Raw genomic sequence first — 15314 nt, forward strand, 5'->3', positions numbered from 1 at the left:
CAGCGACCAGCAAGGAAATGGACATCAGTTCGACAGCTGCAAGAACCAGAATTCTGGCCACAATCAGAATGAGCCTGGATTCTGCCCCACACCCTTGCAAAAGAAAGGCAGATGCTTTTTTTATTTTATTTATTTTTTATTTTTGGCTGCGTTGGGTCTTTGTTGCTGTGCGCAGGCTTTCTGTAATTGCGGCGAGCGGGGGCTACTCTTGGTTGTGGTGCGCGGGCTCCTCACTGCGGTGGCTTCTCGTTGTGGAGCACGGGCTCTAGGTGTGCAGGCTTCAGTAGTTGTGGCATGCAGGATCGGTAGTTATGGCTCTTGGGCTCCAGAGCACAGGCTCAGTAGTTGTGGCACACGGGCTTAGTTGCTCCACGGCATGTGGGATCTTCCCGGACCAGGGCTCGAACCCGTGTCCTCTGCATTGGCAGGCGGATTCTTAACCACTGCACCACCAGGGAAGCCCCTGGCAGATGCTTTGATTTCAGCCTTGTAAGGCCCTGAGCAGAGAAACCACCCACACAGGGCCCGGACGTCTGACCTACAGACCTGTGAGCTACTGAATGGATGCAGAGAGGAGCCAGGCTGTGACAGGTCCTCCCCCTGCACTTGGGCCTGGGCCCCCTGCCTCAGGGAGCACACCTGAGGGCTGGCTCTCACCTGGGAGGGGCCCAGTCCAGACAGCCCAGGCTCCCTCAGCGAGCCCCCAGGCTCCACAGAAGCAGGAGTTGGGCAGCCTGTGGCCATGCCAGTTCAGCTACGTACACAGCTCTTCTTGACTTTTCTCTGTAAACTGAGGTGCTCTACTTGTTGGCCTCCTGACCAGGGAAAACTGTCATAGAAAGCCGAGAGCATCCCCCATCCCACCCCCACACCCAGAACTCCTCAGCAAGGTCTTAGTGCCTGTCCTTCACAGGCGGGGTAGCTCAGGACAGGCTGGAGGCTTCGTGAGGAAAACTGGACTACTGCAGGCCTGGTGTGCCTGGCGGCATCAGTGCCCTGACCCCAAGGGACAGGCCTGGGAAAGCCAGGGCTGGCTTGGGGTGTCCCGCTCTCTGGCTGGGTGAAGCCTTGCCCTGCCTTCAGTGGCCTGGGGGTCCAGCCTCCTGGATTTAGAGAAACCCTTTCTGACTTGTGTTTCCTGAAGGTGAGGCGTTCCACAGTGAAAGGGGGGCTGATTTTCTTGGATCCTTAATGTCCCCATGCCCAGGTTCACAGCTGGGTGGTCCCTGCCTGCCTTTGTGAGCCTGAGCCAGAACCCTGGCCTCTGACTCCTTCCTTGCCTCAGGTGTCCTCACTGGGCCCACCGTGGCGGCTGCTCTCCTTCCCCTGCGCACCCCCTACCCTGACCCTGCTCTTTATTGGTGGGGGTCACTGAGTCCATGTTACCCCTTAGTCTTTGCAGTGAGGATCAAAAGACTGCCTTTCACATCGCCCAGGTGCTAGAAGCTTCTTTCTGCCCTCAGTGTGTCCTCTTCCTCCACTGTCCCTGTCAGGAGGGAGGCAGGAAGCTCCCATTTACTGAGGGTGCACAGTGTGCCAGACCTCTGCTGGCCAATGACCCACATGGCTGGGGACTCAGGACAGGGAAGGAAGGACTCATGCTCTGCTGAGCCAGTGTGGTGAGGCCAAGGTCGCTGTGAGCAGATGGCCTGGGCTTTATTACATGGGGTGGGTTGCCAGCTTCCCGCCCTCCAGCCCCACCCCACTGCAGGCTACGTGGGCCGCTCCTGGGGCTGGTATGCAGGGCTGGCCTGGCCCCGGCTTGGTGACAGTCTCCTTCTCAGCCTGGCCAAGGCCCGGATGGGGTTCTGGGCACAGGTGGTCGAGTGGGTCACATCCTCTAGGGAGGACTTGCTGGGTCGACTGCAGGGCTGCTGAGGCGGGGAGGCCTGGGGCTGGCCCGGTGGGGTCCTGCCCGCACTGGCCGTCCTGCTGCCAGGTGAGTGCTGCCTGCCCAGGGGCCTGAGGGAGGATCAGACGGCAAGATCCCCTGTGAGCGAGGGGGACCACCCCACCCCCACATGCCCCACCTCTGACAAAGCCTCACTCACCCTGGAGATGCTCTCTGGGCCTGGGCTGGGGGCGCTGCTCTGTGGATTCCCTTGCTGGGAGGGGCCCAGAGCTGGTCCTGTGGGATCAGCTGCAAAGAAAACCAAGCTCAGAAAGGCCCAGGATCCCCTCTGCAGCGAACAGAGAGGGTGTCATAGAGGAGGCGGGAGGGCCTGAACCTGTCGCCATGGCCCCTTCCTCTGAGGGGCAGAGTTTGGAAAGCCTTCCAGGACCTGTCCTTAGCCGTGGTAAGGGTGGGAAGGTTTGCTTTCTCATAAGGCTCCTGGTGCACTTGAAATAAAGGTTCAAAGGGCTAGAGGGGGGATTTGGAGCTAGAAGGCACGGTAACATCCTCATGCCTTCCTGAATCGTGGCAGATGGTTCACAAAAGCACAGCTTAAAGCCACCTGAGAGCCCCATGTGCAATGAGCTGGGCTGATGGCAGAGTCCCTGGGGGAAGCTGAAGACCTCTGCTGGGTTGGGGGCCTCTTCCAAGTCCCCAAGGGCCGGCCCCTTTCAGGTGGGGGAGCCATGCTGCCCACCTTGAGGGCCCCCTGCTGGGCCACCTCCCGGATCTTAGACAGCATGGATCGCAGCCGCCTGTTCTCCTCCTGTAGGACCCGGATACGGATGTCGTTGGCCTGCACCTGCCTCTCCATGTCGTCCGTGACGTTGCCAGAGCCTGTGGAAACCCACTTTCTGGCACCCCACCCCATCAGGTCTGCCTCTTGTGCCCAACGAGACAGGACCTCAGAGGGCAGACACGCCAGCCGGTACATGCCTAGGGTCCCCGTGCCTAGGGTCCCCTGCCGGTGGCCCTGCAGGTGGGTGGGGTCAGCATACTGGACCTCCCACCTCATCTTTTTTCTCCTGAGGCCTTGTTCCCCCCCTCCCCCTGCATTCCCTACTCCCCTGCCTGCTGGGAGGTGACCAAAGCCTTGCAGAATTTGAGAGCTGAGGGGGACCTGGAGCTCACCAAAAATTTAGCACATAGGTAAGAAAGTGAAGCTCTTCCAAGGCCACCTGTTTCCGGAGGGCCTGGGAGACAGTGACTCGTTCAAAGCCACAGCTGGCTCTTGGATATGAGTCTCAGGAATTCAGCAAGGATGTTCTTTCCCACTGCTGGGGGGACAGATGCTCCCCCTGACTCTGAACCCAGGCAAGGTGCTGCCTGCTCTGGTTATCAGTTTCCTGGTTTGTCACAAGCGGCTGCTACCTGCCTCGCGGGGCGGTTGACAGGGTGACACAAGGGCCCAGCACTCACAAGTGATGACTTATCATGACAAGCTAGATTGCAGTGGATCATCCCAACAGCTCTGCACGGAGATTCACCCCAGAGCTTCAGGGGACTGGAGGGGTTGGGACGAGAACCCAGGCCGCCGGGCAGTCAGTCTTCCACTGAGATGGGTCCCTAGCACTCCCATGGACACTGGACAGTTGGGGCTGTTTCCCTGGAGCTGGCCCCATGGTGTAGTTTGGGGAGATGCCAGGACAGGGGACATGGAAGCTGAGCAAGGACTGGCCTGTGACGTGGTAAAGAGCACAGGCTACACAGGTAGCCAGACCTGGGTCTGGATTTGGCTGGGTGACCCTGAGCAGTCAGCTCCCCACTGGGCCTCTGTGTCCCCATCCACACAGAGGAGTGGGTAACACGCAGAGCACCTGTGTGTGTGGGGGCTCTGCCACCCTTGCTGTGGACCCATGTCCTGCCCTGATGAGCCCTCAGCTGCCCACCCCCAGCCCCAGCGTGCCCTCTGCACCAACCCCGGGCCCCTACTTTGGATCTGGGCTTCCACAGGCCTGTGCAGGTCCGGAAAGGCCACCAGCAGCCTCTCCCGCTCCCTCAACTCCACGAGCTCACGTTCTCGCTCCGAGATGGTCAGCTGCAGATCCGCTGTTGCCCGCTCCAGGCCTTGCTTCTCTCGCTGCAGGCTCTGCAGCAGCTCCTGGGGCAGGGGAGGCTCAGAGCTGAGGACCGGCTCCCAGCCCGCTGGGGACACCCCATCACCTCCACTCCCCAGGCACGGGGCAGGCCCGCAGGTGCTTAGCTGGCTGCAGGTTCCTCCAGAGAAAGGGAAGTACCGCCCCTGCCCCCTCGCCCTGCCTGCTCACACCTGCTGGGCCCGGAGCTGGCACTGCCCCTGCTCCCTCTCGCTCTGTACGTGCTGCAGTTGCTTCTCCACGTGGACCCGCTGGGCCTCGGCCTCAGCCAAACTGCCCCTCAGCTCCTCACGCTCCTGGTCCAGGGTGTCCAGCTGCTGTAGCAGGGCTCGCTGTTTGGCCTGCAGGGACTGAGCCGGGATGGGCAGGAGGGAGGCCATGAGGCCCATGGGGCCAGGCCCAGACACGCAGGACAAAGGAGGCAGCTGTATCCAAGCCCACCCCCTTGTGCTACATCTGTCTGTGCACATGTGTGCAGTAGAAGGGGTGGAGGGAAGAAGGGAGCAGACCCCAACCCTGGCAAGGCCAGGACCCCCAAGCTTGGAGACCTCGCCCCCACTTCTTTCCAGTCACAGTCGCCACTCAGGAATTCTCCTTAGGTCTCCAGTGTCTCCCCCCTGTCAGTGGGGAGCCCTTTCTCTCCCCTTCGTTGCAGGAGACCAGGCGCTGACCTCACCTCCTGGTGGCGGACCATGCTATCGACACGGACCTTCTCCTTGTCCAGCTCTGTGCTGGCCCAGCGGATCTGCTGGCTGGCTCCGTCCAGCCGCCCTGCCAGCAGCTGCACCTGCTCTTCCAGCTGCTGCACCTGCCTCTCAGCCTCCGCCCTGTGCTCAGCCTCCTCTTGCAGCTCCTGGGCCTTCGTCTCTGCAGGATTGAGCGGGCGGGGGAGGGGGTAGAGCGGGGGAGCCCTGGGGAGTTCCTGCACTGCCTCTGACCCAGGACAAGACCTGGGAAGGGGGGCAGTGGTCACAGCACATCTCTGGGCCTCAGTGTCCTCAGCCACAAAATGGGGCTCTGAACCCTGCCTGAGGTGGGTTCTGAAAACAGTAGGTACTCTCTGGGTGGGAGGTGGCATCACCCAACAGTGTGGCCTCTCAGACCCAGCTTCCTCTGTGGTTCCCTTTAGCTTTGCCCCCAAAGCCCAGGAGACAGAGAGTGCTGGTCCAGCCACCGAGCACATGGCACACAGTACAGGGCTCCATGGCAAGGCTCCTCACCCACGGCCCGCGTAGACTCCCGCTGCTGCTTCAGCTCCCCCTCCAGGGTGGACACCTTTGTCTTGAGGTCACTTGTTTCTATGGCAGCCGAGAGAGAGGCCCTTCAGAGGCTCCCTTGGGCCTGGCTGGCAGCCTTAACGCCCAGTGCACCCCACAGCATGGTGGCAGCCCTAGCCAGGGTGGAGGAGTGCCTGGGCTTGTGGGAGGAGTTCTGGGGAGGTGCCAGGAGGCCTGGGTCCCTGTCCACTCTGCTTCCTGTCGGCTGGCTGACTCTCTGGGCTTCAGTGTCCTCCATGGGGGTGACTTGCCCAACTCCCTCAGGCCTCACAACTTCAGCAGGAGCTGGCCCACTGTGAGTGCAATAGCTGCGTCTCTGCCTGACGGCTTCTACTGAAGCCAAAGAGGGGCCTCAGCTGGCTGGAGCTACCTGGGGGATGAACTTCCCAGGAGTCCCCTTTGGTGACCGACAGGAGTGAGTGTATGAATCCGCCGCTCCCTCACCCCTCTCGTGGGACGACTCGGACTTCTACACAGGCTCCTGCGTTCCCCAGTGGGATTAAGCTCCAGTTGCCCACAGTGTAACCGGCTTGATGAGCACACCCCTTTTCCCCTGCCTCCCCTTCCCTGCGTCTGCTGCCCACTCCCAGTCCAGGTTTCTTCCACACCAACTCCCAGCACCCACAGCCCTGTTGCGGGGTCTGCTCCCGGGGGAGCCCATGCTCAGGCTGTGGCAGAGCCTGGCACTGAGGGTCCGGCCTCAGGCACAGACCTGCGAGCAGCTGCCGCCTGTCGCGCTCCCACTGGGCCAGGCGCTGCTCGGCCTCATCCGCCTGCCGCCGCTGTGCCCCCTGCTCCTGCTGCAGGGCCTGCTCCAGCTCACCCACTTGCTTCCTCAGTCTGTCCTTCTGCCCCTTAGCCTCCTCCAGCTGGGCCCTGAGGGGCCCCACGAGCTGAGTGAGGGCCCCCATGTGCTTGCTGAGGCGTGCCAGGTCTTTGCTCTGCTCGGCCGCCCACTGGCCCATGGTGGTGGCCGGCAGCGGCCTGAGCCCCATGCTGTCCTGCACCAGATGCTGGAACTGGCCTAAGGATGAGGGCAAGTTCTGGCTCTGACACAGGCTGATGACCATCTTGCCCACCTCCTGCAGGCTGCCCTGGACACTGGTGCATGCATCACAGGGCACCAGGGCTGTCTCCATGGTCTGGGAGTGGACACTCCTGGTGTTTTCGGCCGTTCTGGCTGGACACTGCAGGGAAACGCTGACAGGGAGTCTGTCCAGCTCTTGGCAGGTCTGGGGCAAGCCTGGCATTGGTGAGGTGGGCTTGATGAGCTTGGCGGTCACAAATTCAGGGCTCCTGGCTGGCTCGCCCTTGGCTGTGGGCTTGGAGGTGGGGGTCTCCCCTTGGTTTGCCCTTTTCTGTAGTCAGGAAGAGAAAGGGAAAGCAGGTGAGGGAGATGGGCCCTGGAGGTGACCAGCTCTCTGGGGATTTCTCTGACAGCAGCCACTCCTGATGCTCAGACCTTCAGATGATATCTGATACCAAGGTGAGAGAGCATGCCTTCTCCTTTCTGCTGCCTCAGCTTACCAAGCCGAGGCTCCATGCTGTTACATGCATGGCACTGGGAGGGTAATACAGTGACAGACACAGCTGCCGGGTACTGGGCCCTTGCTTAGTGGACTTGTCTGCTCTTGTGTTGCTGAAGCCACTGTCAGTTTCAGTTTCCTTCCCATTATGGTGACAGTGGTCCTGCCCACCAGGTGGTTGTGAGGGTTACGGAATAACCCATAACAAATGGGGTCGATACAAACACCATTCCCCAACAATGCCCTGGGAGGTAGGGACTGTTATCACCCCCACTGCACAGATGAACAAACTGAGGTTCAGACTAGGTAGGATTTTTCCAAAGCCCCACAGTGTAAACTGCAGAACCAGATGGCCCACACATGACCCCCAAGGCCTGCATTGTGAACTGCCAGGCTGCATGGGCCTTGAGTGGGGGCTCCAGAGTGGAGCCAGCAACAGATGAGGTGCACATGTGGTGTGCGAGGAGCCTGGGGCAGGTGGACTGATGTGAGGGTGACTGCATTTGGGGAAGCGGGTGGCTGACCCACCTGGGGGGCCACCTGCCGAATGAGCATGACCAGCCTCAGCAGGCTGTTCCAGAAGCGCCGCACCGTGAGCCCCACGGACATGCAGGGCCTGGAAGCCCTGGCGGGGGGCACCGTCTGCTCCATGCTGAGGTTCTCCAAGTAGCTCGCGCAGCTCTGAAGCAGCAGCAGGAGCCTGTGGGCAGAGATGGCAAGGTTGGCTGGGGCAGAGCCCAGCACCAGTGTGCCCTCACACCACACGACCGGCAGCCTCCTGCTCTGGGAACCGGCCCGGGCGTCAGGGACTCGGAGCGTCTCAGAATACGCTCTGCCTGACCCAAGAGCCACTTCTTCCAGGAAGCCCTCCCTGAAGGCTAAGCTTGGGGCCCCTTCAGGACCTCCTGGGTGGCAGCACTTCTGCCTGGCTGCTCCCCACTGGACTAGGAGGCTCTGGGAGGCTGGGCCTTGCCTTGGTTGTGTCCAGAGTCCTCAGAAAGTGCTGGGTAAGTGGCTGCCTTCCACCGTGTGGCTCAGAGCCTTCACCTTGCAGAGGACCCAGCTGAGACCCCCAAAGCGGAGGAGGCTGCACACGGCCTCAGGGTGAGTGTGCAGGGCAGTGTGCCCTGCGGTTTCCTGATTCTAGTTGGGGGTGGGGGTTCTCCTGTGGGATGAGCTGCTTCTGCCACAACGGAGACTAGAGTGAGAGAGCCAGGTCCCTATCCTACCCTGAGTCAGGGGCTAATTGTAAGGAAAAGGGGTGTTGGGAAGAGAAGTAGGTATTTCCATGGGAATCAGGCTGTTTTAAAAGAAGAGATACTGTGTTTACAAAACATATGGGCAGATAAGTGACCTCAACTTGTTGCAGGTGCACGAGGGTCATCCCAAACCAACTGTGCCCTTGGGCAGAGAGGGCCTGGGGGAGGGTTGCTGACCGCTCCAGGCCATACCCCTCTCTAGGCCAAGGTGTTCTCCTCTGTGAATGGGGACAATGAATGAGCAGCACTGGAGGGTGGAGAGTGACCTGGACAGACGGGCCAGGCGAGGGGTGGGAAGGCGGGTCAGCTCCAGCTTTCTAGAAGGCGGATTGTTGATCTGGGCCCTGACGGGCTCGGCCAGCACAGGGACGAGTAGGCGGGGCACTCCTAGCAGAGGGCACAGCAAGGAAGGAAGGTGTGTTCTGGGCTCACACATGTTCAGCCCCCTACAGGGTCCAGGTAGTGCTTTCACACCGTCGGCTCCTCCAGGCCTCTGAGTGGTTACCCTGGCTTCTAATTGTCTCCAGGCAGGTCATCCCCAAACTGCTGGGGTCCCTGCCTGTCTGGCCCCCGTGACTTCATTAGCATGCAGGGTTTGGAGCACATGGAGCCTGGGCTGTGGTCCCCAGGGAGTGGAGGCTGACGACCATGCTAATGTGAAAGACAGTGTAGAAGTGGTGGGGCTACAGGGGAATCCACTGGCCTCCTTCCCAGCAGGGCCAGGATTTGGAAAAGCACATCCCGTGTCTGGCCCTGTGACACATGGAAGGGACAGGAAAAACAGCCTGGGATGGAAAGTCTGAGCAGCATCTGTAGTGTCCTTGACACACAGAAACCCTAAGGAAGCAGCTGGCGGTGGCTGGAGAAGTAGCCGTCAGAGCTGTGGTGTCACAGAGACCAACAGGGTGGCCAGCAACTCCCTGAAGGTGGACTATAAGACACACGGCACAGGGGCTTCCCTGATGGCGCAGTGGTTGAGAGTCCGCCTGCCAATGCAGGGGACGCGGGTTCGTGCCCCGGTCCGGGAAGATCCCACATGCCGTGGAGCGGCTGGGCCCGTGAGCCGTGGCTGCTGAGCCTGTGCGTCTGGAGCCTCTGCTCCACAGCGGGAGAGACCGCAACAGTGAGAGGCCCGCATACTGCAAAAAAAAAAAAAAAAAAGAGACACACAGCACAGCGTGACACAGATGAGATCGCTATGAGGGCCCTGAACCAAGCTGGCCCCCGACAGTATTCAGTCAAAGGTGATTGTTGTCATCAATGTCATCACCCCGCCAGAAGCGGATCCTGTGGCTGCTACTGGTTTATGGGGTGGGTGCCAGCATCTTGAGATGACCAGGTTTGGTCCAGGTTCTCACCTGTCGATGACCAGCTCCAGCAGCACAGCGTGGGACAGCTGCGTGAACTCGGGGTCACCTGGCACGTGGTCGTAGTGCTCTAGCAGAGCCACCATGTCCAGGTCACAGGCCATGCGGTCAGGGAACTTCCAGGAGGGGAAGTGCACGGGCCCGGCACACGAGAACACGTCCACGATGGTGCCCTGAAGGTCGGTGAGGTCCCTGCGCAGGCTGTCCATGCAGGCCTGGCTGCCCAGCAGGTGTGCCATCCTCGTGGCTCCTGGGGTGGACAGAGAGGATCCCCGTTAGCCAGAGCCACGTGGCTGCTGCTGGAGGAAGCTTCTGAAAACCCCAGAAAACCTGCTGAAATCCAACCTCGACCCTGGGGAGAAGTCGGTTCCCTGGCCCCTTTGGGACCTGTTTGTGGGTGACCTCACCAGCCTCCCTCTCATCCACCCTACCCCACGCCCACACTACTGATTTCCTCGGTCCACAAGTCCCTCTGAGGACCTGTGTGTGCCTGGCCCCTGCTGAGTGCTGGGTGGATACAGCTGTGTATGAGGTTGTACTTGCTGTCCTTCCCTCCCTGAGCAAAGCACTGGACCGGCTACTGACAACAAAAAGACAGTTGTAGCTACAGTATGACGGGGAGCACTGGACCACCCCTGGCCACTCTCGTCTCCTGCCTGGACTGCAGCAGCAGTTCCAGCTGGGCCACAGGCCTGCCCACTGGAATCTGATCCACTTCTGCTATGGAGACCTGGGCCAAGCCTATCTGACCACATCACACTGGCCAACAACCCCTCAGGACTCACTTTGGCCCTTGGGAGAAAGGCTACCTCCAGGCACACCCCTCCCCTTGTCCTCTCTCGTCACCTCCCCTCCCCTCCCCTCTCCTCCACTCCACATACCATCAGCTACAAGCAGCAGCTCCTGTGCAGGCACTCGTTTCTGAATCCATGCCCATCTGTCTCTTCCATCTGAGTCATGCTTCCCCCATCCAATTCCCATCACCTGCCTAACTCCTCTCATCCTTCAGGGTTCCCGGACATCACCTCCTCCAGGAAGCCTTCCCTGAGCACCCTCCAGGCTGGCTTAGATACTCCCTCTGGGCTTTCCCCATCTTGGCCCTGATTGCTCTCTGCAGGAACGGCCTCTGCTCTCTAGGACAGGTCCTCACCGCACCTCAGTCACTGTGGTATCCCCAGTATGGCAGCCTGGGGCCTGGCCTATTGCAGATGCTCACTGACAAATGAACGACTAGTAATTGAACGGAGAAAAGAAAAAGAATCCACAAAGAAAATTTAAAATACCTTGACTTTGGGAGGAAAACAAGTCCTGAAGTGTAAGAGAGGAACACCTGAAAATTTGTATGGATAGCTATCCTAATCATTCTAGTGACAGGGGTCCATTATATGTTGATACAGGGGTCCCAGTCCTGCCCCTTTCTGGCTGTGTGGTCATGGGCAAGTCACCGCACCCCTCTGAGCTCCAGCTGTCTCACTTGTAAGATGGGGACACCATCCCCCATCAGGCCAGGTGGTATCTGCAAGTAACGTGCTTGGTCCAGGACTTCCCTGGTGGTGCAGTGGTTAAGAATCCACCTGCCAATGCAGGGGACACAGGTTGGTTCCCTGGTCTGGGAAGATCCCACATGCTGCGCAGCAACAAAGCCCGTGTGCCACAACTACTGAGCCTGCACTCTAGAGCCCGTGAGCCACAACTACTGAGCCCTCGTGCCACAACTACTGAAGCCCATGCGCCACAACAAGAGAAGCCACCACAATGAGAAGCCCGCGCACCACAACAAAGAGTAGCCCTTGCTCACCACAACTAGAGAAAGCCCGCAGGCAGCAATGAAGACCCAACACAGCAAAAAACAAAAAAAAATAAAAAAGTGCTCGGTCCAGGGCAAGGCACCAGTAAAAGTTCTGCAGCCATAGTAACTATTATTACTGTGATTACTATTACTAGCAGTAACAACAGCAAAGACCATCCTTGTCTGGAGCTGCTGTCTACCTTCCATATTTCCTTTTCTCCCCTGCAGCCCGCACAGATTGCTTCCCTTCCATCTTTGCCATGTGTGGACATCTGAAGACAGTGATTTGGATGAACCATCCCTGGCCCTTGACGCAGAAGGTCTGGCCCCTCCCGTGGCTCTTCGCAGGCCTCTGACAGCAGGTGTCAGAGCCAGCAGCCCTGTGGATGCTGAGCCCTGGTCCCTCCCCACCCTGCAGTGGGGGCCCCTTGTCCTTTGTGGTTTTCTCAGCAGCAGAAAGTTCCTTGCACCAAAGCCCCACCCTGCAGTAGGGGCTGCTTGGGCAGGATTTAGGCCCCCAGGAAGTCCAGGCCTGGCAGGGAAACCTCTCTTCCTCCAACCTGTTTCCATCTCCCAACCTTCCTCATTGCAGAAAATGGCACCCTCACTGGAAGCACCTGGGCACTTCCTCGAATCCCTTTCCTTTATCCCCACATCCAGGCACCCAGTGCTGCTAGCTCCACATCCCACCCACTCTGAGAACCCGCCACCTCTGTCCATCAACACTGCTCCACACCCCCCACCTCCCCCAGACCACTGCCCCAGCCTTCCTGAGGGTCGCCCTCTCCCCTCCCCAGCACCCCCTCGCACCTCGGCGTCTCACCCCCGTAGAATATGCTTCCTCCCCATACTCTGTCTAAATAAGATGCCTCCCGCAGATCCCCGGGCTGGTGAGGTCCCCTGTTACACATTCTCAAAGCAGCCTGTGCTTTTCCCTCCCAGTACACACCACAGTGGCATGGAATCATTGAGTCATTATTTGCAGTTGGGAATCTGTCTCCCTGCGAGCACGTAGACCATTTTTTAGTTCACTGCGGTATGACCTGGCCACCTGGGCTGGGACCCGAGGGCCTGCCTGTGCCCACAGGTGCAGGGAAACCCAGAGGCCCCAGGGTGGTTCCTGAGGGCAAGCCAGCCTCTCCGGCCTCCCAGAGGACTGGGCCCTGTCCTCACCTCTGCACAGGTGCCTGTCCGTGGAGCTGGATGTCTGAGTGCCCCCAGCTCTTGGACTTGCCTGCGGGCTTTCGGGCTCAGGGTCAGAAGCTCAGCCAGGTGCCTGGCTTCCCGTGTCCAGCTCTGCAGTCCCTGGGACTGGATGTAGGGAGAGTGAGGGAGTGGGCACTCAGGGAGGGCTTCCTGGGAGTGGGGGGCAGGGAGGAGGCTGTCCCAGAAGAAGGGGGTTGTTTCAGGCTGGAGGATGGGGCGAGGGAAAGGGCAGGTGGGGTTGCCAGCCTTGAGCCTGAGCACCGCTGGCTCTGACTAGAGGACCTACTGTCGGCCACTTTCCAAATCCACCTTCTTTATTTATTTATTTATATTTTTTGGCTGCACCACGCGGCACGTGGGATCTTAGTTCCCTGACCAGGGATTGAACTCGCACCCCCTGCATTGGAAGCGCAGAGTCCTAACCACTAGACCCCCAGGGAAGTCCCCAAGTCCACCTCCTTTAAACAGATGAGGAAACTGAGGCTTTGGGAAGTTAGGGGGCTAGCCTAAGATCACTCAGGGAGCTGAGACTCTTGAGTCCTACATCTTCAGGCCATACTACTTCAGGCCAGCACTGGACAAAAGAAATATAATGCAAGCCATGTATGGGTTTTAAAATTTTATACTTGCCACATTAAAAAAACTAAAAAGAAAGAGGTAAATTAATTTTAATAACATATTACTTAATATACCCAAAATATCTCTTCAATGTTAAATCAATATAAAATATTAAGTCTATTTTTTTGCATTAAGTCTCAAAATCCAATGTCTATTTGACACTTATAGCACATCCCAATTTGGACCAGCCACCATTTTCATATACAGCACCACATGGGCTGGTGGCTATTATATTGGACAGTGCAGGGGTAGGGGGTCAGATCCTGTGTTCATTAAGCAGATGGTGACTGAGTATCTTCTACATGTTGGGCATTGTGTCAGGGATAGGGACAGAGCAGGGCACACAGAGCACTGTCCCCCAGGAAGCACCATCTATGTCTGAGGGTCTCTGCAGGGGGCAAGTCTTGGTGTGTCAGCTCTACAGTTCCACCCACAGGTGGGGTGATGAGTCCCCACAATACACACACACACACACACACACACACACACACACAGGTCCACTTCCCACATACAAATGTTGCCTCAGTGATGGCCTCTCATAAGATATTGCCACCCATGAGGTGTTATGTCCCCAAAGAATGAGGCAGAAACAAACAGAAAAACCGACTGAAACATTCTGAAACACAACATTGAAAAACATCCGAGGTTACCCTACGTCGTTTCTTCTGAACAGTGGGGATTTGCAGATACAAGCCTGTTTTGAGAAACACGTGTGTGTGTGTGTGTGTGTGTGTGTGTGTGTGTGTGTGTGTGTCAAGTGAAGGAACATTTGACACAGGCTTTCTCTGTAATTCCTGGGTCCTGAGTAGAACCCTCTCCCTGAAGCTGCCAGCCCCGCACTGTTCCTGAGATCACACAAGTGCTGGCACTAATTGAGCCACCACTACCCTGGTGTGGGAGCAGCAGGTAACTCTGCCTCTCCTCAGGCCCCTCAGCCCAAGGTGGACTTTTAACTCGCAGAGAAGTGAAGGAGCCTTTCCTGCACTCCCGTTTAACATTCGAGTCCTTTCCCTCTCTTCTCCCGCTTCTCTCTCGAGACCGCTGGGACCCTACCCCTCAGGTAAAGATTATGCCTCCCTCCTGGCCAGTGCACCCATGGAAACACTTTAGAAACTCTAAAACCATCTAAATGGCAGTGTCAGTCTCTGACTCAGGAGTGCTAATTGCCTGGATCCCTGGGGACACTGAAGGAATCCAGTGAAGACAAAGGAGTAAGTAACTGCACTAATAGAGAAGAATGGGCTGGGTTTGGATTCTCACTCCACCATGTGAACTGAGGATGTGAACCTCTCTGTCCTCACCTGTAAGTAAGTTGCTATATGAAATAAATGATGGAATGCATGTAGTGTTTGGCACATGGTCTGGTTCATGGTACGTGTTCAATAAATCCTAACTATCATTATAATTCAACAATAATAATAAGAATGACATAAACCAGCTATGGTGTGTATGTGAGGAAGAGAGACGGGGAGGAGACTTGGGAGGGCATCTTTTCCTATCCCCCCTCCCCCACCCCCCATTTCACAGGTGAAGAAATTGAAGTCCAGGCCAGGGTTCAGGAGTTGGGAGAGAGGGGAAAGGGAGGAGAGGATCTCAGGAGGTGAAGCGAAAAGGGCGGGATTCGAGGTGTGCTGCGGGGCGGGAAAGTGGTCCGCAGGGACCAACCTGCGAGCGTGAGGGGTGGAGCCTAAAGAGGAAGCCTTGATTTGAGTTGGTCTACGGGGTTTGAGGGGGGGACTATGAAAGCCAGGGGTGGAACTGGAAAAGGCAGGCCCGTGGGAAAAGGGACCCGTGGGAATTAGGGATTGAGATTTGGGAAGGGGGTCTGAAAGAGGTGGGCCTGAAAGCAAAAGAGGGGGCTGGGGGAATAGGGAGGCGGGGCTTTGGCCAAAGTGGGAGGCCAATGGGAGAGAGCGGGGGCCTTGGAAGACGGGGGTCGGAGAGAGAGAGGAATCTTCTGGTGGAGTAAAGGGTAGGGGGGCCGGGGCCGTGGGGTGCGTGCGAGGGCGTCGGCGGGAGATGTAAAACGTCTCACCAGTCTCCGGCGTCGCAGCCTCAGCCACTGTGTCTGGTCGGCTCATGAAACTGCCCCTAGGCGCGCCTGCCGCTCCTAGGATCCCCGGCAAAACGCATCCCGGCTCCCCGACCGCTGCCACGGCAACGGCGTCTATCGAGAGGGAGGGGCGGGAATTTACGTCACGGAGAAGGGGCGGCCCCGGAAGTGCGTCAGCCTCGCCCCCCTCGGCGACGACTCGCTCGGCCGCCGCCATCTTGCGAGCTTG

At 58.4% G+C, this 15314-nt stretch overlaps 1 protein-coding gene across 3 annotated transcripts; it reads right to left on the bottom strand.

Moving 5' to 3' along the window:
* Window positions 1-108: 108 nt before the first annotated feature.
* CCDC157 (coiled-coil domain containing 157) lies at window positions 109-15302 on the bottom strand. Of its 3 annotated transcripts, none has more exons than XM_049697745.1 (11): window positions 15068-15302; window positions 9411-9669; window positions 7322-7493; window positions 5980-6625; window positions 5211-5288; window positions 4700-4857; window positions 4164-4340; window positions 3827-3995; window positions 2592-2731; window positions 2052-2140; window positions 109-1962 (listed from the first exon to the last, which is right to left on the bottom strand). In XM_049697745.1, the coding sequence occupies exons 1-11, from the start codon at window positions 15300-15302 to the stop codon at window positions 1713-1715; spliced, it is 2373 nt and encodes a 790-aa protein (XP_049553702.1). In that variant the 3' UTR covers window positions 109-1712. The 3 variants fall into 3 exon arrangements, with proteins under 3 accessions (XP_049553702.1, XP_012393688.2, XP_049553703.1); XM_012538234.3 differs by having other exon boundaries at window positions 4667-4857; XM_049697746.1 differs by lacking the exon at window positions 15068-15302 and adding an exon at window positions 12382-12693 and having other exon boundaries at window positions 4667-4857.
* Window positions 15303-15314: the final 12 nt, after the last annotated feature.

The sequence above is a fragment of the Orcinus orca genome, chromosome 15 (assembly GCF_937001465.1).
Source record: "Orcinus orca chromosome 15, mOrcOrc1.1, whole genome shotgun sequence".
NCBI lineage: Eukaryota > Metazoa > Chordata > Mammalia > Artiodactyla > Delphinidae > Orcinus > Orcinus orca.